The 16885-nt window shown below is 40.8% G+C and overlaps 1 protein-coding gene across 1 annotated transcript in view; it reads right to left on the bottom strand.

Annotated features, from left to right (window-relative positions):
- PTPDC1 (protein tyrosine phosphatase domain containing 1) overlaps positions 1–16885 on the bottom strand; it is a 150155-nt gene that overhangs the window by 28524 nt on the left and 104746 nt on the right. Inside the window, exons 6-9 of the mRNA XM_077452103.1 lie at positions 16621–16758; positions 11757–12991; positions 8008–8193; positions 3604–3714 (exon numbers count right to left, since the gene is read on the bottom strand). Of these exons, the coding sequence (XP_077308229.1) occupies positions 3604–3714; positions 8008–8193; positions 11757–12991; positions 16621–16758 (1670 nt within the window). The remainder of the gene's footprint in view (positions 1–3603; positions 3715–8007; positions 8194–11756; positions 12992–16620; positions 16759–16885) is intronic.

Here is a 16885-nt window from a genome sequence, read left to right as displayed (position 1 = left end):
AGATGTTCTATCAGGTAGAGGTCAAGACTCTGGGCAGAACAGTCAAGTTCCTCCACCCCAAACTCATTCATTCATGTCTTTATTGACCTTGCATTGTGCACTCGTGTGTAGTCATTTTGGAGCAGGAAGGGGCCATCTCCAAACTGTTCCCACAAAGTTGGGAGCATGAAATTGTCCAAAATGTCTTGGTATGCTGACTCATTAAGAGTTCACTTCACTGGAACTAAGGGACCAAGTCCACCCCCTGAAAAACAACCCTACACTGTAAACCTCCCCCCCCCATCAAATTATTTGGACCAGTGCACAAAGCAAGGTCCATAAAGACATAGATGAGCAAGTTTGGGGTGTAGGAACTTGACTGGCCTGCACAGAGTGCTGACCTCAACCAAATAGAACACCTTTGGGATGAATTAGAGTGGAAACTGCGAGCATTGCCTTCTCATCCAATTACCATAGACACACTCCTAAGCCCTGTGGACAGCCTTCCCAGAAAAGTTTAAGCTGTTCTGTTACAGATGCAAAAGGGTGGATCAACTCAATACTGAACCATGTGGACTAAGAGTGGGATGCCATTAAAGTTCATGTGCGTGTAAAGGCAGGTGTCCCAATACTTTTGGTAATATAGTATATATAGTCCAAGAGATCGAAACTGGTATATACATGTCACCATCTTAAACGGATAAATAAAGTCCCTAATGGACAGTTAGGATTAGAAGAAACTGTTCTAAATTAGAAGACTACCTCATACAGTCTGAGATTATTGTAAAGAGATTTACTGAAAAAGGATATGAGAAAGTAAAGCTTGAGGGGTTAAGATATGAAATAAGTAGGGATTATTTTAAACAAAAAGGAAGGAGGTTAGAGCAGAAACAGAAGCGACAAAATCGAAGTTTGGAGTATGTGATACTTTTGGACTTTAATAGTCAATATAAAGAAGTTGAGGGTATTATTAGAAAATGCTGGCCTATTTTGCATAAAGATAGGGTTCTAGTATAGTTAATTTCCAAGGAACCGTATTTTGTTCATGAAAGCAGAGAATCTTAAAATTATTAGTGTACAATGTTATTTCTCTCCCTTTTTTCCCCTGCAACAGATGCAAGGTATGTAAAACCACAAACTGTACAGTAAGGAAGAAAGATAGCTTTTGATCAAGGACCACTGGAAAAGAATACACAATAAACTGGTTCATTACAAGAAGTTCGATGTGTGTTACTTATCTGTTAGAGTGCCCTTGTGGTCTCCAATATGTGGGTTGGATGAGACGTAAACGGAACATTAGCCTGGGCAATCACATACAAAATATTTAAAATGGTTTGAAAAATCATAGCCTGTCCAAACACTTTTGGAATTTTCATAATAGGAATCTATTATGAAATTTTGTGGGATCAACACAGTAACAGGTCACTGGAGAGGTTTCAATAAGGTGAGGGAGTTTTTAAAAAAAATGAGACTACTGGATATATGAATTGACCTGCTTACACACTAATGGCGTTAATGTGTAAATTGGATTAAACTGCTTTATTGCAGATTTTTAAGGAACCTGCCTCCTCTTTGGGTTGATTTGGATGGGATCATATGTGGCTTTATAGAGTGCAATTTTAAAACATTCACATTTTTTATTTTTTAATATTTATCTATATTAAATACATATTTATTTTTAAATGGGGTAATTTTATTACAGGGGCTTATGGCGCTATTTATTATTTGTATAACTTTTGGTCTAGCGTTGATATTTTTTAATGTGATGGTTGGAATGTTTTGGGCTTCATAAGGGTGACCAATATTTTTACTAATATATACCGTATATACTCGAGTATAGGCCGACCCGAATATAAGCCGAGGCCCCCAATTTACCCCCAAAAAAACTGGCAAACTTATTGACTCGTGTATAAGCCGAGGGTGAGACATGCCTGTCCATCCCTGTGTGTGTGTCCGTCCCTGTGTGTCCGTCCATCCCTGTGTGTCCGTCCATCCCTGTGTGTCCGTCCATCCCTGTGTGTCCGTCCATCCCTGTGTGTCCGTCCATCCATCCCTGTGTGTGTGTGTGTCCATCCATCCATCCATCCCTGTGTGTGTGTGTCTCCATCCATCCATCCATCCATCCCTGTGTGTGTGTGTGTCTCCATCCATCCATCCATCCATCCTTGTGTGTGTGTGTGTCTCCATCCATCCATCCATCCCTGTGTGTGTCTCCATCCGTGTGTGTGTGTGTGTGTGTGTGTGTGTGTGTGTGTGTGTGTGTCCAGCCTACCTTTGTCCCGAGCCTCCGTCCCGTGCCTTGCCTCCTTGCCTCCGTCCCGTGCCGTGACTTGCCTCCTTGCATCCGTCCCGTGTCGTGCCTTGCCTTGCCTTGCCGCCGCCGTCCCGTCCCGTGCCGTGCCTTCCCTTGCCTCCGTCCCGTGCCCTCTTCGTCGGCGGCCATTGTAAAGTTCAAAAGCTGCGCCGCCGCCTTCGCCTGTGATAGGCGGAACACTGAATTTCCCAGCAGCCTGTGTTCCGCCTATCACAGACGTCGTATCATCCTCGTCCGTAGTACGAGGATGATACGATGTCCGTGATAGGCGGAACACAGGCTGCTGGGAAATTCAGTGTTCCGCCTATCACAGGCGAAGGCGGAGCCGGAGGCGCGGCTTTTGAATAGAATGGCCGCTGTCTGTCTGCTCGACACGCTGATCGAGCGGGCAGACAGCGATGACTCGAGTATAAGCCGAGGGGGGCACTTTCAGCCTCAAAAAAGAGGCTGAAAATCTCGGCTTATACTCAAGAACACTAAGGGTGGAAATGGTATATAAATAGGAGCTTCCTGTTTGACGGCACATACTCTTGATAAAGTCATCGAGGAAGTAACATCAGCATGTCAGACCAGGAGTGGTGACTCTACCCTCTTTGATTTACACAAAGCACTGTTTACGCTTTCTACTTTCTATGTAGGCATAGTAAAAAAAAAAAAACAGTTAATTCGTTATGATACTATATTATGGGGCTGCTTTTTTTATAATATGTTTATAGGTATGTGAGGTGCCCAAGTAAAGTGAGTTCGGGGACCAAGGGGGATCGCCATGATATGCCATATATGAACCTATGAGATCTATTGGTCACTCCATTTTGTGAAATTCCATTGGATGTGGGTGTAGCACGTTGGCGGCTGGAAAAATAAGAAGAATTCACATTTGGTTGATTTAGGGACTGCACTTTTATATTTATGTGAGCACAATTTAATTTGTAATTTCAATGTCTTTACATGGATTATTTCACCTTTTCTTTATATCTGCACAGACATGTAATATATAATAAAGGACCCTGATTGTGTGGGGGCTTTGTGGGTTGTGACTCTAAGCACTGTGAATATTTTGTTTATAATTGTAGAACCTACCCAGGGAAGATAGGGTGATTCTAGCTTTTATAGTTTAATTTACTGTATTTTGATTATACGGTGGCTTGTCCTTAGTGCTGGTTCCATATTCACTACTATTGTGGCATATAGACCTGTAAATTGTACAGATTGAGAGAAGAATTGTGCTGGGGTAACAGAGCATTTTATAATGTTTATGATCTTGTATATTCCATGTATCCCCCATAACATTTTACAGATTTAAACTTTACCATTGTAAAGGCTGCAATCATCCTTTCTAGTATAGTGTCTTCTATGTCGACAGGGATTGGTCGAAGGTTACTCACACACTGCAAAATGCACAAGATGGTTTGATGCTGACCCTGTAATTAAAACAAATAATCATTAAGACATGGAAATACAAAGGTTCTGTATAAAATACTCTAAGAAAAAAGGTTTAGTGGAGATTTTATTGCTAAAGTCTACACAGGGCGGACAACAATCTCTTGTAAAACAAAAAATATGCAACATAAAATATATTATGTCCCAATACATAGCATGACTAATCCTGAAATACATACCTTTTTAAGAAGCCATGAGCATAATTTTTACATGTTAAATCCATTATTATATTTAGGGCATGTGCCCAACCTGCAGCCCTTTCAGTGCCCAGTAGTGGGAATGGGAGCACTGATTTGGAAAGGGGCAGTAATTTCTAGCAGTCTCATGTAACAGTTTGCCAGCTGCTTAGGAGCCCATTCACACTATGTGCGGTGATTGGTATCTTTCTGCACTTGATCAATTCCAGTCACCGAAAACAATTGTTTTCTATGTGCCCTGTTCATACTGAAATGTTAAGGGTAGGCTGTAGAATGCGGTGGAAAAATGCAGTCATGCTGTATCTTCTGAAACGCACTGGAACTCACCGGAAGTCCCATCCGTTCTTGAACTTCACCAAAGCTGCTCAGAGTGAATAAAATATTACTTTGGCATTTTGAAAAAGTAAAAAAAAAAGGTAAACAGTGTCTTGCGTTGTAAAACTACAAGGCACCACTGCCAACACAGCATGAACTCTAGTCTGTATGCTATAACAGATAGTTTTAGTGCATGGGCTCTTGGGAATGAGCCCCCTCTTCTGAAGCAGGCTACAACAGGACCAGTAGCATGTCTACAGTCTCAGACCATTTTCTTGAATATGTCTGCAGAGTCATTGACCTGTTGCATGACATATACTGAATATTATGTGTGGCTTTATAGCACTTTCAGGGGGCGCAGTTATGGCCCCCTAGACCTTACAAGTTGAAAGCCAACCTTATTTCTTGTAACAGAGAGATGTAATGGATCATGAAGGATCCTGAGAGTTCAAATGTCCTTTTAATTCCTGATAGACTTATCTCATTGAATTTTGGGATCACTGCACCTGGAATTAAATCAAATCAGATATCTCTAGGATCCCTTCTGATAGGAATGTTCCTTATGCTTGGATATGATTCACTGGCAAGGATCTGCAGGGGAACGTGTATCTAAAGGAAAGCTAGTGATGCATCCTCTTATATTAGATGCTTCTTCTGCTGCTTCTGTAAAGGCAAAACTTTTTTTTTCATTTTAGTTTTTTTTTTTTGCCATCTGTGTCCCATTGGAGAGATTTCCCTTAACTTCCTGTTTGTCATCATGGTCACCAGAACTAGTGTCCTGTGTACTTGTCTCCAGGAGAGGCCAGTCCATAAGGGGCCCAGGGACGTAGCTCCCCTAGTTTGCATGCAGAGATGCATGCAGGGCGCCGGACTCATAGGTTTCTATGAGGTTTTTTTTCAAGCCACATGATTAGAGCCTGAGGCCTGAATTGGCTCGGGTAAGGTTGGGCTCGGGGGGCGGAGTCCACCCACTTATGACACTAGCGAATCAATATTCACTGTTGTCTTCCAGCTTCTCCTCCCGACAAAATCAGTACAGGAGACAGATCGGTCCTGGGAGGGGTTTACTTGCCCCCCCAAAAAAAGTTTAGCACCAGTCGCCGCTGCTTGTCTCAATCTGGAGCACTAAGTGTTGTCTCTGTCTGCTGCTTCATTACTCTTCTATCAGCATGAATCATTTCTGACAACCCATGGTTGCCTTCAGGGTCACCAGAAATAGTGTCCCCATTGGAAGATTGCCCTTCTATTCCTGTTCTGATGTCAACCCAAAATTTGGCATTTGCTTCTACTTTTGATGATAACGGTAAACAGGACAAATATGGAGGGTAATAGGGAGGACACAGACAGCAGTGATAAGAGTTCTAATCCCTCTCCACTCTATCCAAAACTAAAAAAGAAAAAAAATATATAATTTAGGGAAAGAAACATAACTTTGGCCTAATTAGAAAGCATTAAAAAGAAAGGCTGCTGTAAACATATGACCAGTTCATACTGATATCCTTACAATGGCAAAGCTGCCGGACATCACTGAAAATACTGTTTATGCCCACGGCACCATGATGACTGGCAGCACAGCTTTGCCAGAGAAAAAACTAACAGGTGCAGTGGAGATTTTTATCCATGTGCAGCCCTGAATTTCCTAAGAAATGAGGACACCATACTTTTAAAAACTCTTTCACATAAAGGATTTCAATCTTATAAGTGGCTGTAAACCTCAGATGTAAAATATGAACAAAGATATCCTTCTAGACTGTGTAGTTTTCTCAATCCGGAGCACTAAGTGTCATTTCTGTCAGCTGCTTCATTCCTCTGCTGTCAGCACGAGTCACTTCTTACAAGTTTTCCTGACAGAGGTAAAAAGGTAACAGAGGGGGGAGTCTCTGATTGGGAGTCTCTGATTGACAGCCTCAACTCTTTTCCTATGTGCTGTGTGAAGTGGGGCTGTCCCTTCCCTCCAATCAGCTCTCACTGAGTTGAGTGTAGCTTCAGCTCCTTGCCCCCCGCTTTCTGAAAGCACAGATAATCTGTATATATTCTGCATATTGGCTGTAAAGAAGAGAAGACAGCAAATACAGTAAACAGGTGCAACTAAAGTCTAGTACACACGGGCCGAATATGAGGCAGAATCGGGCTATTCAATAGAAGCCGGCCAACATTCAGCCCGTGTGTGCGGGTGCTCGCTGTTCACCTGGCTTCTGCTGAAGGGGCGTGACCAAAAAAAGGTCTGGCGATTGGCATCCCATGAGCGCTCATAGCTAATGGCTGAAAGCGCTGACCAGTGTGTTCTGGTGGGGAGGGCCCTGTCAGAACACAACAGCTCAGCGGGGAAGATCGCTGTACTAACATTAGATAGTTAATACAGCAGCTCCTCCTGGGTTAAAAAAAAAACCTAGTAGTGTGTACTAGGCTTTATGTAGGAGGATTTGTTTAATCTCTGTGTATCCCCTGAGGACAGTCACCACTTCACTGAGTATATGTGAGGGTTTACAACTACTTAAGGACTGCCCCACACAGATATACTGTGGCAGGGCGTCCCTCCTGCGCGCAATCACGTACAGGTACGTAATTTCATGCAGTGGGTCTGGGGCGACCCGCTCCTGTGTGTGATTGGACACAGAAAGAGCCAATCAGCAGGTCCCACGGCTGCGATGGTCACCAGCCACCTGCGGTCGTACACAGGAGAGGCAGAACTGCAATTTGCCTATCTAAACAAGGCAGACCGCTGTTCTGTGAGGGAGTCAGATGGAGATCTTGTTTTTCTGCTAAGCAGGAACACGGATCTCTGTGTTCCTCCAGTCACAGCATTCCCCTACAGTTAGAAAGAACTCCGTACAAGCACTCTTAACCCTCTAAACGCCCCAGGTGTTAACCCCTTACCTACCAGTATCATTAGCACAGTTACAGTGCATATTATTTCGCATTGATCACTGTATTAGTGTCACTGGTCCCCAAAAAGTGTTAAAAGTGTCAGTTAGGTGTCCGATTTGCAATTGTCGCAGTCCCGCTAAAAATCGCTGCCATTATTAGTACAAAAATTAATAAATAAAAATTCCATAAAAATATCTCCCAGTTTGTAGACGCGATAACTTTTGCGTAAACCAATCAATATACGCTTATTGAGATTTTTTTACAAAAAACATGAAGCAGAATACATATTTGCTTAAACTGAAGAAATTTGAGTTTTAACTTTTTTTATTGGATGTATTTTATAGCATAAAGTAAAAAAAAATTTTTTTCTAAATTGTCGCTTTTTTTGTTTGTTTAAAAAACGCAGAGGTGATCAAATACCACCAAAAGAAATCTCTATTGATGGGAAAATAAGGAACCAATTTTGTTTGTGTACAGCGCCGCATGACCGCACAATTGTCAGTTAAAGTAACGCAGTGCGGTATCACAAAAAATGGCCTGGTCATGAAGGAGATAAAACCCTCCGGCGCTGAAGTGGGTAAACATCACATATGAATACAGGCTTGTATTTTTATATTTTAACTCCCTGCAAAACAGCAGAGAGTTTTCAGTATATTGTGCAACCCTCTACAGTTGGATGCTGACCTTGTATCATGTACATTGAAGAGAAAATACAATATAGCACTGAAACAATGTTATTAATACAGCATTGCTATTGTAAATTATGCAATATGCTGGCTTTGGTAATGTTCTGGTAAAAGGTATGAGCTGCGTGTCATTATCTAGGTCTGGGCAGCTGCTTTTAAAAATAAAAAAAATAAAACAGAAGCTGTAGACAGGCTTTGTTGCATTTACCTTTTCAAGCAGGAAGAGGGCGCTCTCCAGATCACTATGGTAACTTGCTAACAAATGAACATCCTCTTTTCTGATAACAGGTTCTTTCAGCTGTTCAAGCCAGGACCACATTAAATGACTGAATATAGAGGGATTCCTCTCTGTGCAGATGCGATCCCATGCTGTTTCTCTGGAGTTCAGCTCTTTCTAATGGTAAAAACAAAAACAAATCAATAACTTAATAAGTTCATTCAAAAGACACCTTACAAGTTGTTTTCTAGACTCCCCCTGCACCCCCGAGGGCTTCTGCTCTATGTTTACATTACAGATTTAATGCTAAATCACTGCTGGGAGGGGGATCAGATTGAGCTGAGCTCCAAGGGAACTTGATTGACTTCAGTGCTTCCGCTGTGAAATTTAAGGATGAATTTCTCCACGGTGCTTGTACCTACAGAGGTTAGTGTGGACTGTTATAAAAATGACTCTGTCTTCAAATAAAATAAAAAACACCCTGCAAAAGAAGAGTATTAACACTTACCTATCCCACTGCCTGTGCCTAAGATTTTTGATCTCAGGGAAAAGTGGAAGAATACTTGTCATCTGACACATCTGAGTGTGTAATTTCTCTGCATCTTCAGCCATGTGCTTTGGTACTAATTGTGCCCAAGCAACACCCTAAAACATGCACTTCCTGGTAAGTGGGTGTGCCTACAGCCTTATAGCTTTATCTGCCGTGTGAGATCGAAGGTTTTTTTCTGCCTGTCCGAAATATGGCGTGAGAATTAGTGACGTCACTACTGGGCTACTCACTGTTCTTGCTGGAGGCTCTGACATAACGAACATCTTTATTCCTGGCTAAAATGTCAGGCCTAATTCTTAAATGATTAAAATTGCTGGCGTGGGCAGCTATAAAATACTTTACAATAATCAAGATACATTATCACTCAAAGAATACCTTAATATATTATTAAATAACGCCTCAATCTTTTGTTATACGAATCGCTGTAATCCCTTATATGTCTACATTCAGGGGCAACAATGTAATACAGCGTACACATGATCGGACATTCCGACAACAAAATCCATGGGATTTTTTCTGACGGATGTTGTCTCAAACGTGTCTTGCATACACACGGTCACACAATGTTGTCGGAAATTCCGAACGTCAAGAACGCGGTGACGTCCGACGAGCTGAGAAAATTGAAGTTCAATAGCCAGTGCGGCTCTTCTGCTCGATTCCGAGCATGCGTAGAACTTTGTGCATCGGAATTGTGTACGCGCGATTGGAATTTCCAACAACACATTTTGTTGTCGGAAAATTTGGGATCCAGATCTCAAATTTTGTGTGTCGGAAATTCCGATGGAGCCTACACACGGTCCGAATTTCCATCAGCAAACTCCCATTGAACATTTTCCGTTGGAAAATCCGACCATGTGTACGCGGAAAGTCTCTGTTACTGATATCCTAGGCATGAACAAGCATTTGGCCCTTGCAGTGTAAGGGGGAACCCCCCTGCAAGGGATTTTTTTTGTTTTTTCAGGAATTCAGCTGTAAATGGCAAATATTATGATGACTCAATTGAAACTGTAGACAAAAGAGCTGCATTCTATTTCAGTGGGTAGCTGTGGAATGTAAAATTGGTTGGCAGTTCTAATTATATTTTGTGAAATTACAGTAAATGAAAAAAAAAGTAACTTTGAATTGACCTACTGGGGTCACAAGTTTTAGAGAGATAAAATGATGTAGTAAGACATTTTCACACATAATCTTAATGGAAGTACTGTCTTAAACCAAGCCTACAAAGACACTGTTCTCTTATAACAGCAACTGAACCCTCTACACACAGGGGTCTCCAAACTACGGCCCTCCAGTTATTCAGGAACTACAATTCTCATCATGCCTAGTCATGTCTGTGAGTGTCAGAGTTTTAAAATGCCTCACGGGAAATGTAGTTCCACAACAGCTGGAGGGCCGTAGTTTGGAGGTCCCTGTGAGAGGTACCAGGCTGCAACACAAAATAACAAAATTAAACTGTATACAGCACTATGTCAAGTCAGCAGGACAGGGACTTCCCATCCCACTCCTGGAACAAAATCAAGTGGGGCTGAGCACTGCTCTGCCATTCACAGGAATCTTTGTATTTTCTGAATGAGTACAAAGCTACCTCTGATTGGCACAGAGGTGGGCAGATGACATTGCAGTCTGCACCTCAATCAGAGAAAGCTTTGTATACATTCAGAAACTACAAAGCTCCCTGTGAATGGTTATGTAGCTCTCAGTCTGACTCAATTTTTGTTCCAGGAAAAGAACATCCCTATACTGCAGCCAAACCACAGCCCTGTATACTTTATGTAGCTGATGCTAAATACAGTTTATACAGTGCTCACAGCTGATGCATGTAATAATAATAATAATGAAGGAAATAATGAAGGAAATCGTTTGTTTGGACTAGCCTGGTCGATGCAAACTATTTAAAGTTCACTGAAACACGTTAGGGCTTTTATTTCTTCGTTCTTGATAGCTGAACTAGGCAGTGGGGGAGCAAAGGTAAGGTTAGTATGTGCTGTTGGGAAGAGGGGCAATAAAACAAACCTGAAGCTTTGTCCTACATGGTCAATGCACAGGTCTACTTTAATCCTATTACCACTGCAACACAATGGGGTTTAATTAATAAAGCTGGAGGGTGCAAAAACAGGCTCACTTCTGCACAGAAACCAATCAGCTTTCAGGTTTTAGTGCCAAAGTTTAAAGAGGAGGGCCGTTTAAAAAAAAATAAAAAAATTAAAAGTCAGCAGCTGCAAACACTGCAGCTGCTGACTTAATAAGCCGACTTACTTGTCCAGGGCGCCCGCGATGTCGGCCGCCCGAGGCCGACCCGTCCCTCGGCTCTCGGGTCCCGGCGCCGCCATTCTTTCTAAGGGAAACAGGCAGTGGAGCCTTGCGGCTTCACTGCCCGTTTCCTACTGCGCATACGCGAGTCGCGCAGCGCTTTGTGAATGGGACCCGCTGTGTTCTGGGACACACAGTTCCCAGAACACAGCGCATTACCCAGAAGACAACGTGACGAGGAGAGAAGAGAGAAGATCTCCGCGGAGGAGGAAGAGGCAGATTTGGATTATGTGCCCAGCAACAGGCATTTCTGGTAAGTAAAAAAAAAATTTTCTTTCCATTTTTTTTTTTTTTTTATTTTTTTCTAATTTTTTATGTATTTTTTTTTTTCAGGGTGGCCCTCCACTTTAATTGAACTAGCTGGGGTTAGAAGCTGATTGGTTTCTATGCGGAAGTGAGCCTGATTTTGCACTTTCCAGCTTTAGTAAATAAACCCCAATGACTTGATGGGGAATGTTTTAGGTATGACAGATTTACTGATACTGTCCTACAATATTTTAACTATATCACTTTCATACCATACCCTATACAAAATAGCCTCTTTAGAGTGGCCATGTGCAAATTGGATGCAGTAAATTATACGGGATGACAAATAGCTAATAGTTATTAGTAGATACATAAAGCAAAAATGGACAGCTCACCATCCAAAAAACAGCACTGTCAACTCTTTCCAAATGCAGGAGCAAAAAACATCCTACCAATCTAAAATACCCGCCAACTGCTGTTTTCATTGTGAGTGGCTTCTTAAAATAAGATATTGGCTACGAGAAACCAGATCTCAAAAGGTATTCAGCTGTTTTGTTTTTTCTAGGGCAACTGGTAAAATATTACTCATTGCATCTACAGGATAAAAATAAGCAACAAGAATAGGCATACCTACCTGCCAAAAGTTTACTTTTTCTTCAACTTCTTCAGCACCATCATTGACCAAACATGCCAGAGCTTTAGCTGCCAGCAAACGCCTGGCACCAAGACTTAGTTCAGACTCCAGAGCAATCTGTGGGACAACATCTGATGTCTCACTACATTCTAGATAAAAAGTCACTTTGGATGAAGTGCAGTTAGTGTCCTGAGGTTTAGAGATGCTGTTTTCTTCCTTTACTCTATTGTCCTCAGCAGCGCAATTACAATCAGTAGTGTCCCGAGGAGTCATGCTTGACATAAAAAATTCTGAGTCTCCTAAAGCTGATTGGCCACTGCCTGCTAGTGAGGAAAATCCTACTGAAAAAGTACGACTTCGCTGCATCTCTTTAGGGAGCTTCAGTCTGTGAAATAGAGGGGAACCATCTCTGGGTGTTTCAATGCTGCCGACTTTACTCTGGCTCCAGAAAAAAAAGGCTGCTTTTCCACAAGGTTCTTTGTTTGACCGCGCAGAGGGCATAAGGTCCGCGACCTCATGATTTTCGAAACAGTGCTTTACCCTTATATGCTCATTGATTTTGCTCAAAAAAGACATCTCTGCTGGCTCTGTCCATGGGGTTTCACCTTGCTCCATTAGAATTTCAGCCTTTTTTAGATCTGAGTCACTGTAACTTAAACGCTTCTTTAGATGGGACAACGGCTGAAGACATTCTACGTTCCTCCTCTTCCACAAGGGGTCAAATTCCTGTTCACTGGTTAATACTGAATCATGAACTCCATAACAAGCTGGGGTTGTAACAGAATGGGCTAATGAATCCCCTGTTTCAATTTCACTGGCTAAAACTTTATCAAGTTGCTCAGGGGAAAACTGAGAAACAGTCTTTTCGATCTCGGCAGAGAGATCTGGAACATCTACGATCTCCTTCTCCACCATCTGCCTGTTTTCCACTAAGTTTATCAATAATCTACAAACCAAGTGGACAATTTTTGGCACATATTTGAGATGGCGAGCTTCGTATCCGTGAAGTAAGTGCTGTTGGCGGATCAAGTACTGTGATAAGGTGACGGCGTGGGCTTTTGGGTCACAGCAAGCAAACACATTGTGCAGAGGGTTCAGAAACTGAGTAAACTCGCGGATACACAAGAGTTGGACTCTGGTCTGAATAGCATTGTGCCTTTTTGCACGGACAAACAAAATAGCTTGATCTGCAGTCATTCTTGTGGCATATATTAAATAACAAGCAATTAGCACTCCTAGAAGAAAAACAAAGGCATGTTAATAACAAGCTTGCCCAAATACCAGACCTAACTGAGAATAGAATAGAAAATAAAACAATAGAGTAAAACAGAACAAAGTGAAACAGAAGAGAAAAGAATAAAATAGAATAGAAAATAAATGAATAGAAAACAATGGAGTAGAATAGAATAAAAAATAGAATAGAATGAAATATAAAGAATATAACCATCTTCTAAAATATGAATTTCAAATAGAATAAATTCAAATACAATTGAAAAGAATTGAATAGAAAAAAAAAGAATAAATAAGAATAGAAAAAAAGAATAGAATAAAAAAAAAATCATATTCCAAAATTTTAATATAATTAATTCAAATTCAAATAGAAAAGAAAAGAATAGAATAAAAAAAAATAGAATAGATTTAAAAAAAAAAATAGAATAGAATAGAAATATAACCATTTCCTAAAAAGGCTGAATAGAATAAATTTGAATTTGAATAGAATAGATTAGAATAAAATAGAAAATAAAAGAACAGAATTGACTAGAACTTGAGTTAAATTTGACCGAATTCAGAAAATTTGAATCAATTTAAATTCAAATAAACTAATTTCCCCCCAAAAATTTATAAATTTATGTATATAACAAATCGTAACTAAACAAATGTTTTGATTCTACACATAACTAGTACAATTGAAATTTATCCACTTGCCAACCAGCCACAGTATATATACTGCGGCAGGTCAGCTCTATTGCGTGATTGCGTCATCTACTCCCAGTGAGCCCATTCCCCTTCTCTGCCAGTGCCATTTATACAGTGATCAGCGCATTTTTATAGCATTGATCACTGTATTGGTGTCACCAAAAAGTCACTGGTCACCAAAAAAAGTCACTTTGGGTCAGATTTGTCTGCCGCAATGTTGTTGTCCTGCTAAAAATCACAGAACACCGCATTACTAATAAAAACAATAAAAAAATAAAAAGTCCCTAAATCTTTTCCCCTATTTTGTAGACGTTATAAAAACGTTATTTTGTTTTTTACCAAATATATGTAGGAGAATACATATTGGCCTAAATTGATGAAACAATTAGTAATTTACATTTTTTACTGGATAGGATTGGATTGGAAAGTTCTATTTGTTTATTTCTATTTATTTTATTTGGGTACAGTGTCGCACATGCGCTCAATTGTCCGTTAAAGTAACGCAGTGCGGTATGCAAAAAATGCCCTGGCCATTAAGGGGGTAAATTCTGCCGGGGCTGAAGTGGTTAAAGGGGTACTATTTATTCCCCTATATTTGCAGTGGTGTATTTTAAAATGTATAGAAACACCCATCTACAGGCATATAATGCGTGAATCTGCCCTAAATGTATTCATAAATCAGCTCAGTCTTTATGTTCACCTCCTGTAATCTTTTGCACAACAGCACTCAGATTAGAAGACAAAAGGTCAATACTCTGAAGCAATCCGGATTCAATTGCTTTGCACAGTCCTGTGAGCCTAAAGTCCTGTACACAAGATGAAAATATCGAACAAATGACTCTTCTTTAATGAAGAGGTTACTAAAGTTACTAAAATTCTTGTAGGACAGAATACAACTTCAGAAGTGATGTAATGTGTAGTATTGTATGGTAATTAGAGCTGGGCGATTTTCTCCCCCAAAAAAATCTGCGATTTAAAAAAAAAAAAAAAAACTTGATTCACGTCTCAAATCGATTGCGGCATCCGGCCTCGCGGACTAGGCCGAAGCCACGGCCTCACCTAAAAACTCCTGCCCGCAGCTCCTCAGGACCGGCGCTGTGTCAGCGCCGTTCCTGGTGAAAAAAAACAAAAAACTCGGTTTGATGAAAATTTTAATCGATTTGACCTCTCAACTCGATTCAAGATTCAAATTGATTTTTTCCCCAGCCATAATGGTGATGTATTCTTTTGTTTCTGAGCATGCGTGATCTTGGTCTTCTGATTTTTTTCGGCGAATACTGTACTGATTAACCGGTTCACGAACAGCGCACGCCGATGTACGTCAGCAGAATGGCACGGTCAGGCATATTGGCATACAGGTATGTCCAATCTTCAATGCCGCCCTGCCATCGCGAGCGCGCCACCGGCGGCGTGCTCGCGTGCCGGTCGGGGCCCCCGTGAGTCCGGTCACGGGTCCCGCGGACTCGATCGGCATACCCGCGATCGTCTCACGGGATGGCTGAATGGAGGAAATGCCGTGTAAACAGCATTTCTCCATTCTGCCTAGCAACTGGTGACGCTGATCTCTTCTCCATGTGATTGGAGCAGAGATCAGTGTTCACTAAATGAAAGCCCAACCCCCCCACAGTTAGTAACACACCCCTAGGAACACTTAACCCCTACACTGCCACCCACTGGTTAACCCCTTCACTGCCAGTGTCATTTACACAGGAATCACTGCATTTATATAGCAGTGATTACTGTATAAATGACAATGGTCCCAAAAATGTGTCAAAAATGTCCGATGTGTCCGCCACAATGTCGCAGTCACAATAAAAATCGCTGATCGCTGCCATTACTAGTAAAAAAAAAAATAATAAAAAATTATTAATAAAAATGCCATAAAACTATCCCTATTTTGTAAACGCTATAACTTTTGCGCAAACCAATCAATAATCGCTTATTGTGATTTTTTTTACCAAAAATATGTAGAAGAATACGTATCGACCTAAACTGAGGGAAAAAAATGTTTTTTATATATTTTTGGGGGATATTTATTATAACAAAAAGTAAAAAATAATGCGTTTTTTTCAAAATTGTCGTTCTATTTTTGTTTATAGCGCATAAAATAAAAACCGTAGGGGTGATCAAATACCACCAAAAGAAAGCTCTATTTGTGGGAAAAAAAGGACGTCAATTTTGTTTGGGAGCCACGTTGCACGACCGCGCAATTGTCAGTTAAAGCGACGCAGTGCCGAATCGCAAAAAGTGGTCTGGTCTTTGACCAGCAAAATGGTCCGGTCTGTAAGTGGTTAAATGAAAATAATTTTTTCATTCATTGTATGAGAATTTTTTTTATGGCTGTCTCTTTGAATATTATTGAATGAACCCTCATGATCGGACCTCAAAAGCTGTGTAACTAGTGATCAGATTATCATACAATCGTTTTGAAAGCGGTATTTTTCCTCCTTTTTTCTAATTGTGTGTACTAGGTATAACAGTGTGGACCTGCTTACAAGAAGACAGGATAGGGATAATATTATCAAAGTGCAGCCTGTTCTTCATTGTCCACTATGCAGGCTGAAGGTGACTAGGGAAACAGAACTCCTTTCCCTGTAGTCATCTCTCAGATAGATGAGTATCATTACCAGGATTTCAAAGGAAGAATAGAGCTAAACTTTGCAAATAGAGGATGTTTGCAGTTATAGGAATAACACAGGGCATATACAGTATATAGAATAAACAACTAAGATCCTAAAATCTTTTATTTTTGGTGGAGTTTTGCTTTACCCAGGACTTATATATTGAACACTGGGGCGCACATGATAAAACATCCTAACAATCTTTTATTTTAGTACCTTGGGCGCAGCCAAGGGTATGAATTATGTTCAAAATATAATTACAGCGCTGGAACTTACTACTGGCTGTAGATATGCTCAAAGATAATGTCTCTTTAAACTTGTCTCACCTGTCCGTCCTAGGCCGGCATGGCAGTGAATTGCTACTTTTCCTTCTTGTAAGGCAAATGACATAACTTTCACCATATCAAGAATTGTGGTCAGAGAAGCAACACCGTAGTCTTTCCATCCAAAATTGTAAAAATAAACTGAAAGAGATGAGCATTTTATTACATTAAACCAAGAATAAGTGACTTCTGCACATGAGGTGGTGCGTCACAATCACAGTACTCATTGGAGTTGATTTACTAAAGGCAAAGAGACTGTGCACTTTGC

This window comes from Lithobates pipiens, unplaced genomic scaffold (assembly GCF_037356315.1).
Source record: "Lithobates pipiens isolate NorthernLeopardFrog02 unplaced genomic scaffold, aLitPip1_a1.2 Scaffold_23, whole genome shotgun sequence".
Lineage (NCBI taxonomy): Eukaryota > Metazoa > Chordata > Amphibia > Anura > Ranidae > Lithobates > Lithobates pipiens.
The sequence above is the reverse complement of the archived record's forward strand: the minus strand, read 5'-3'. Positions and strand labels throughout refer to the sequence as shown.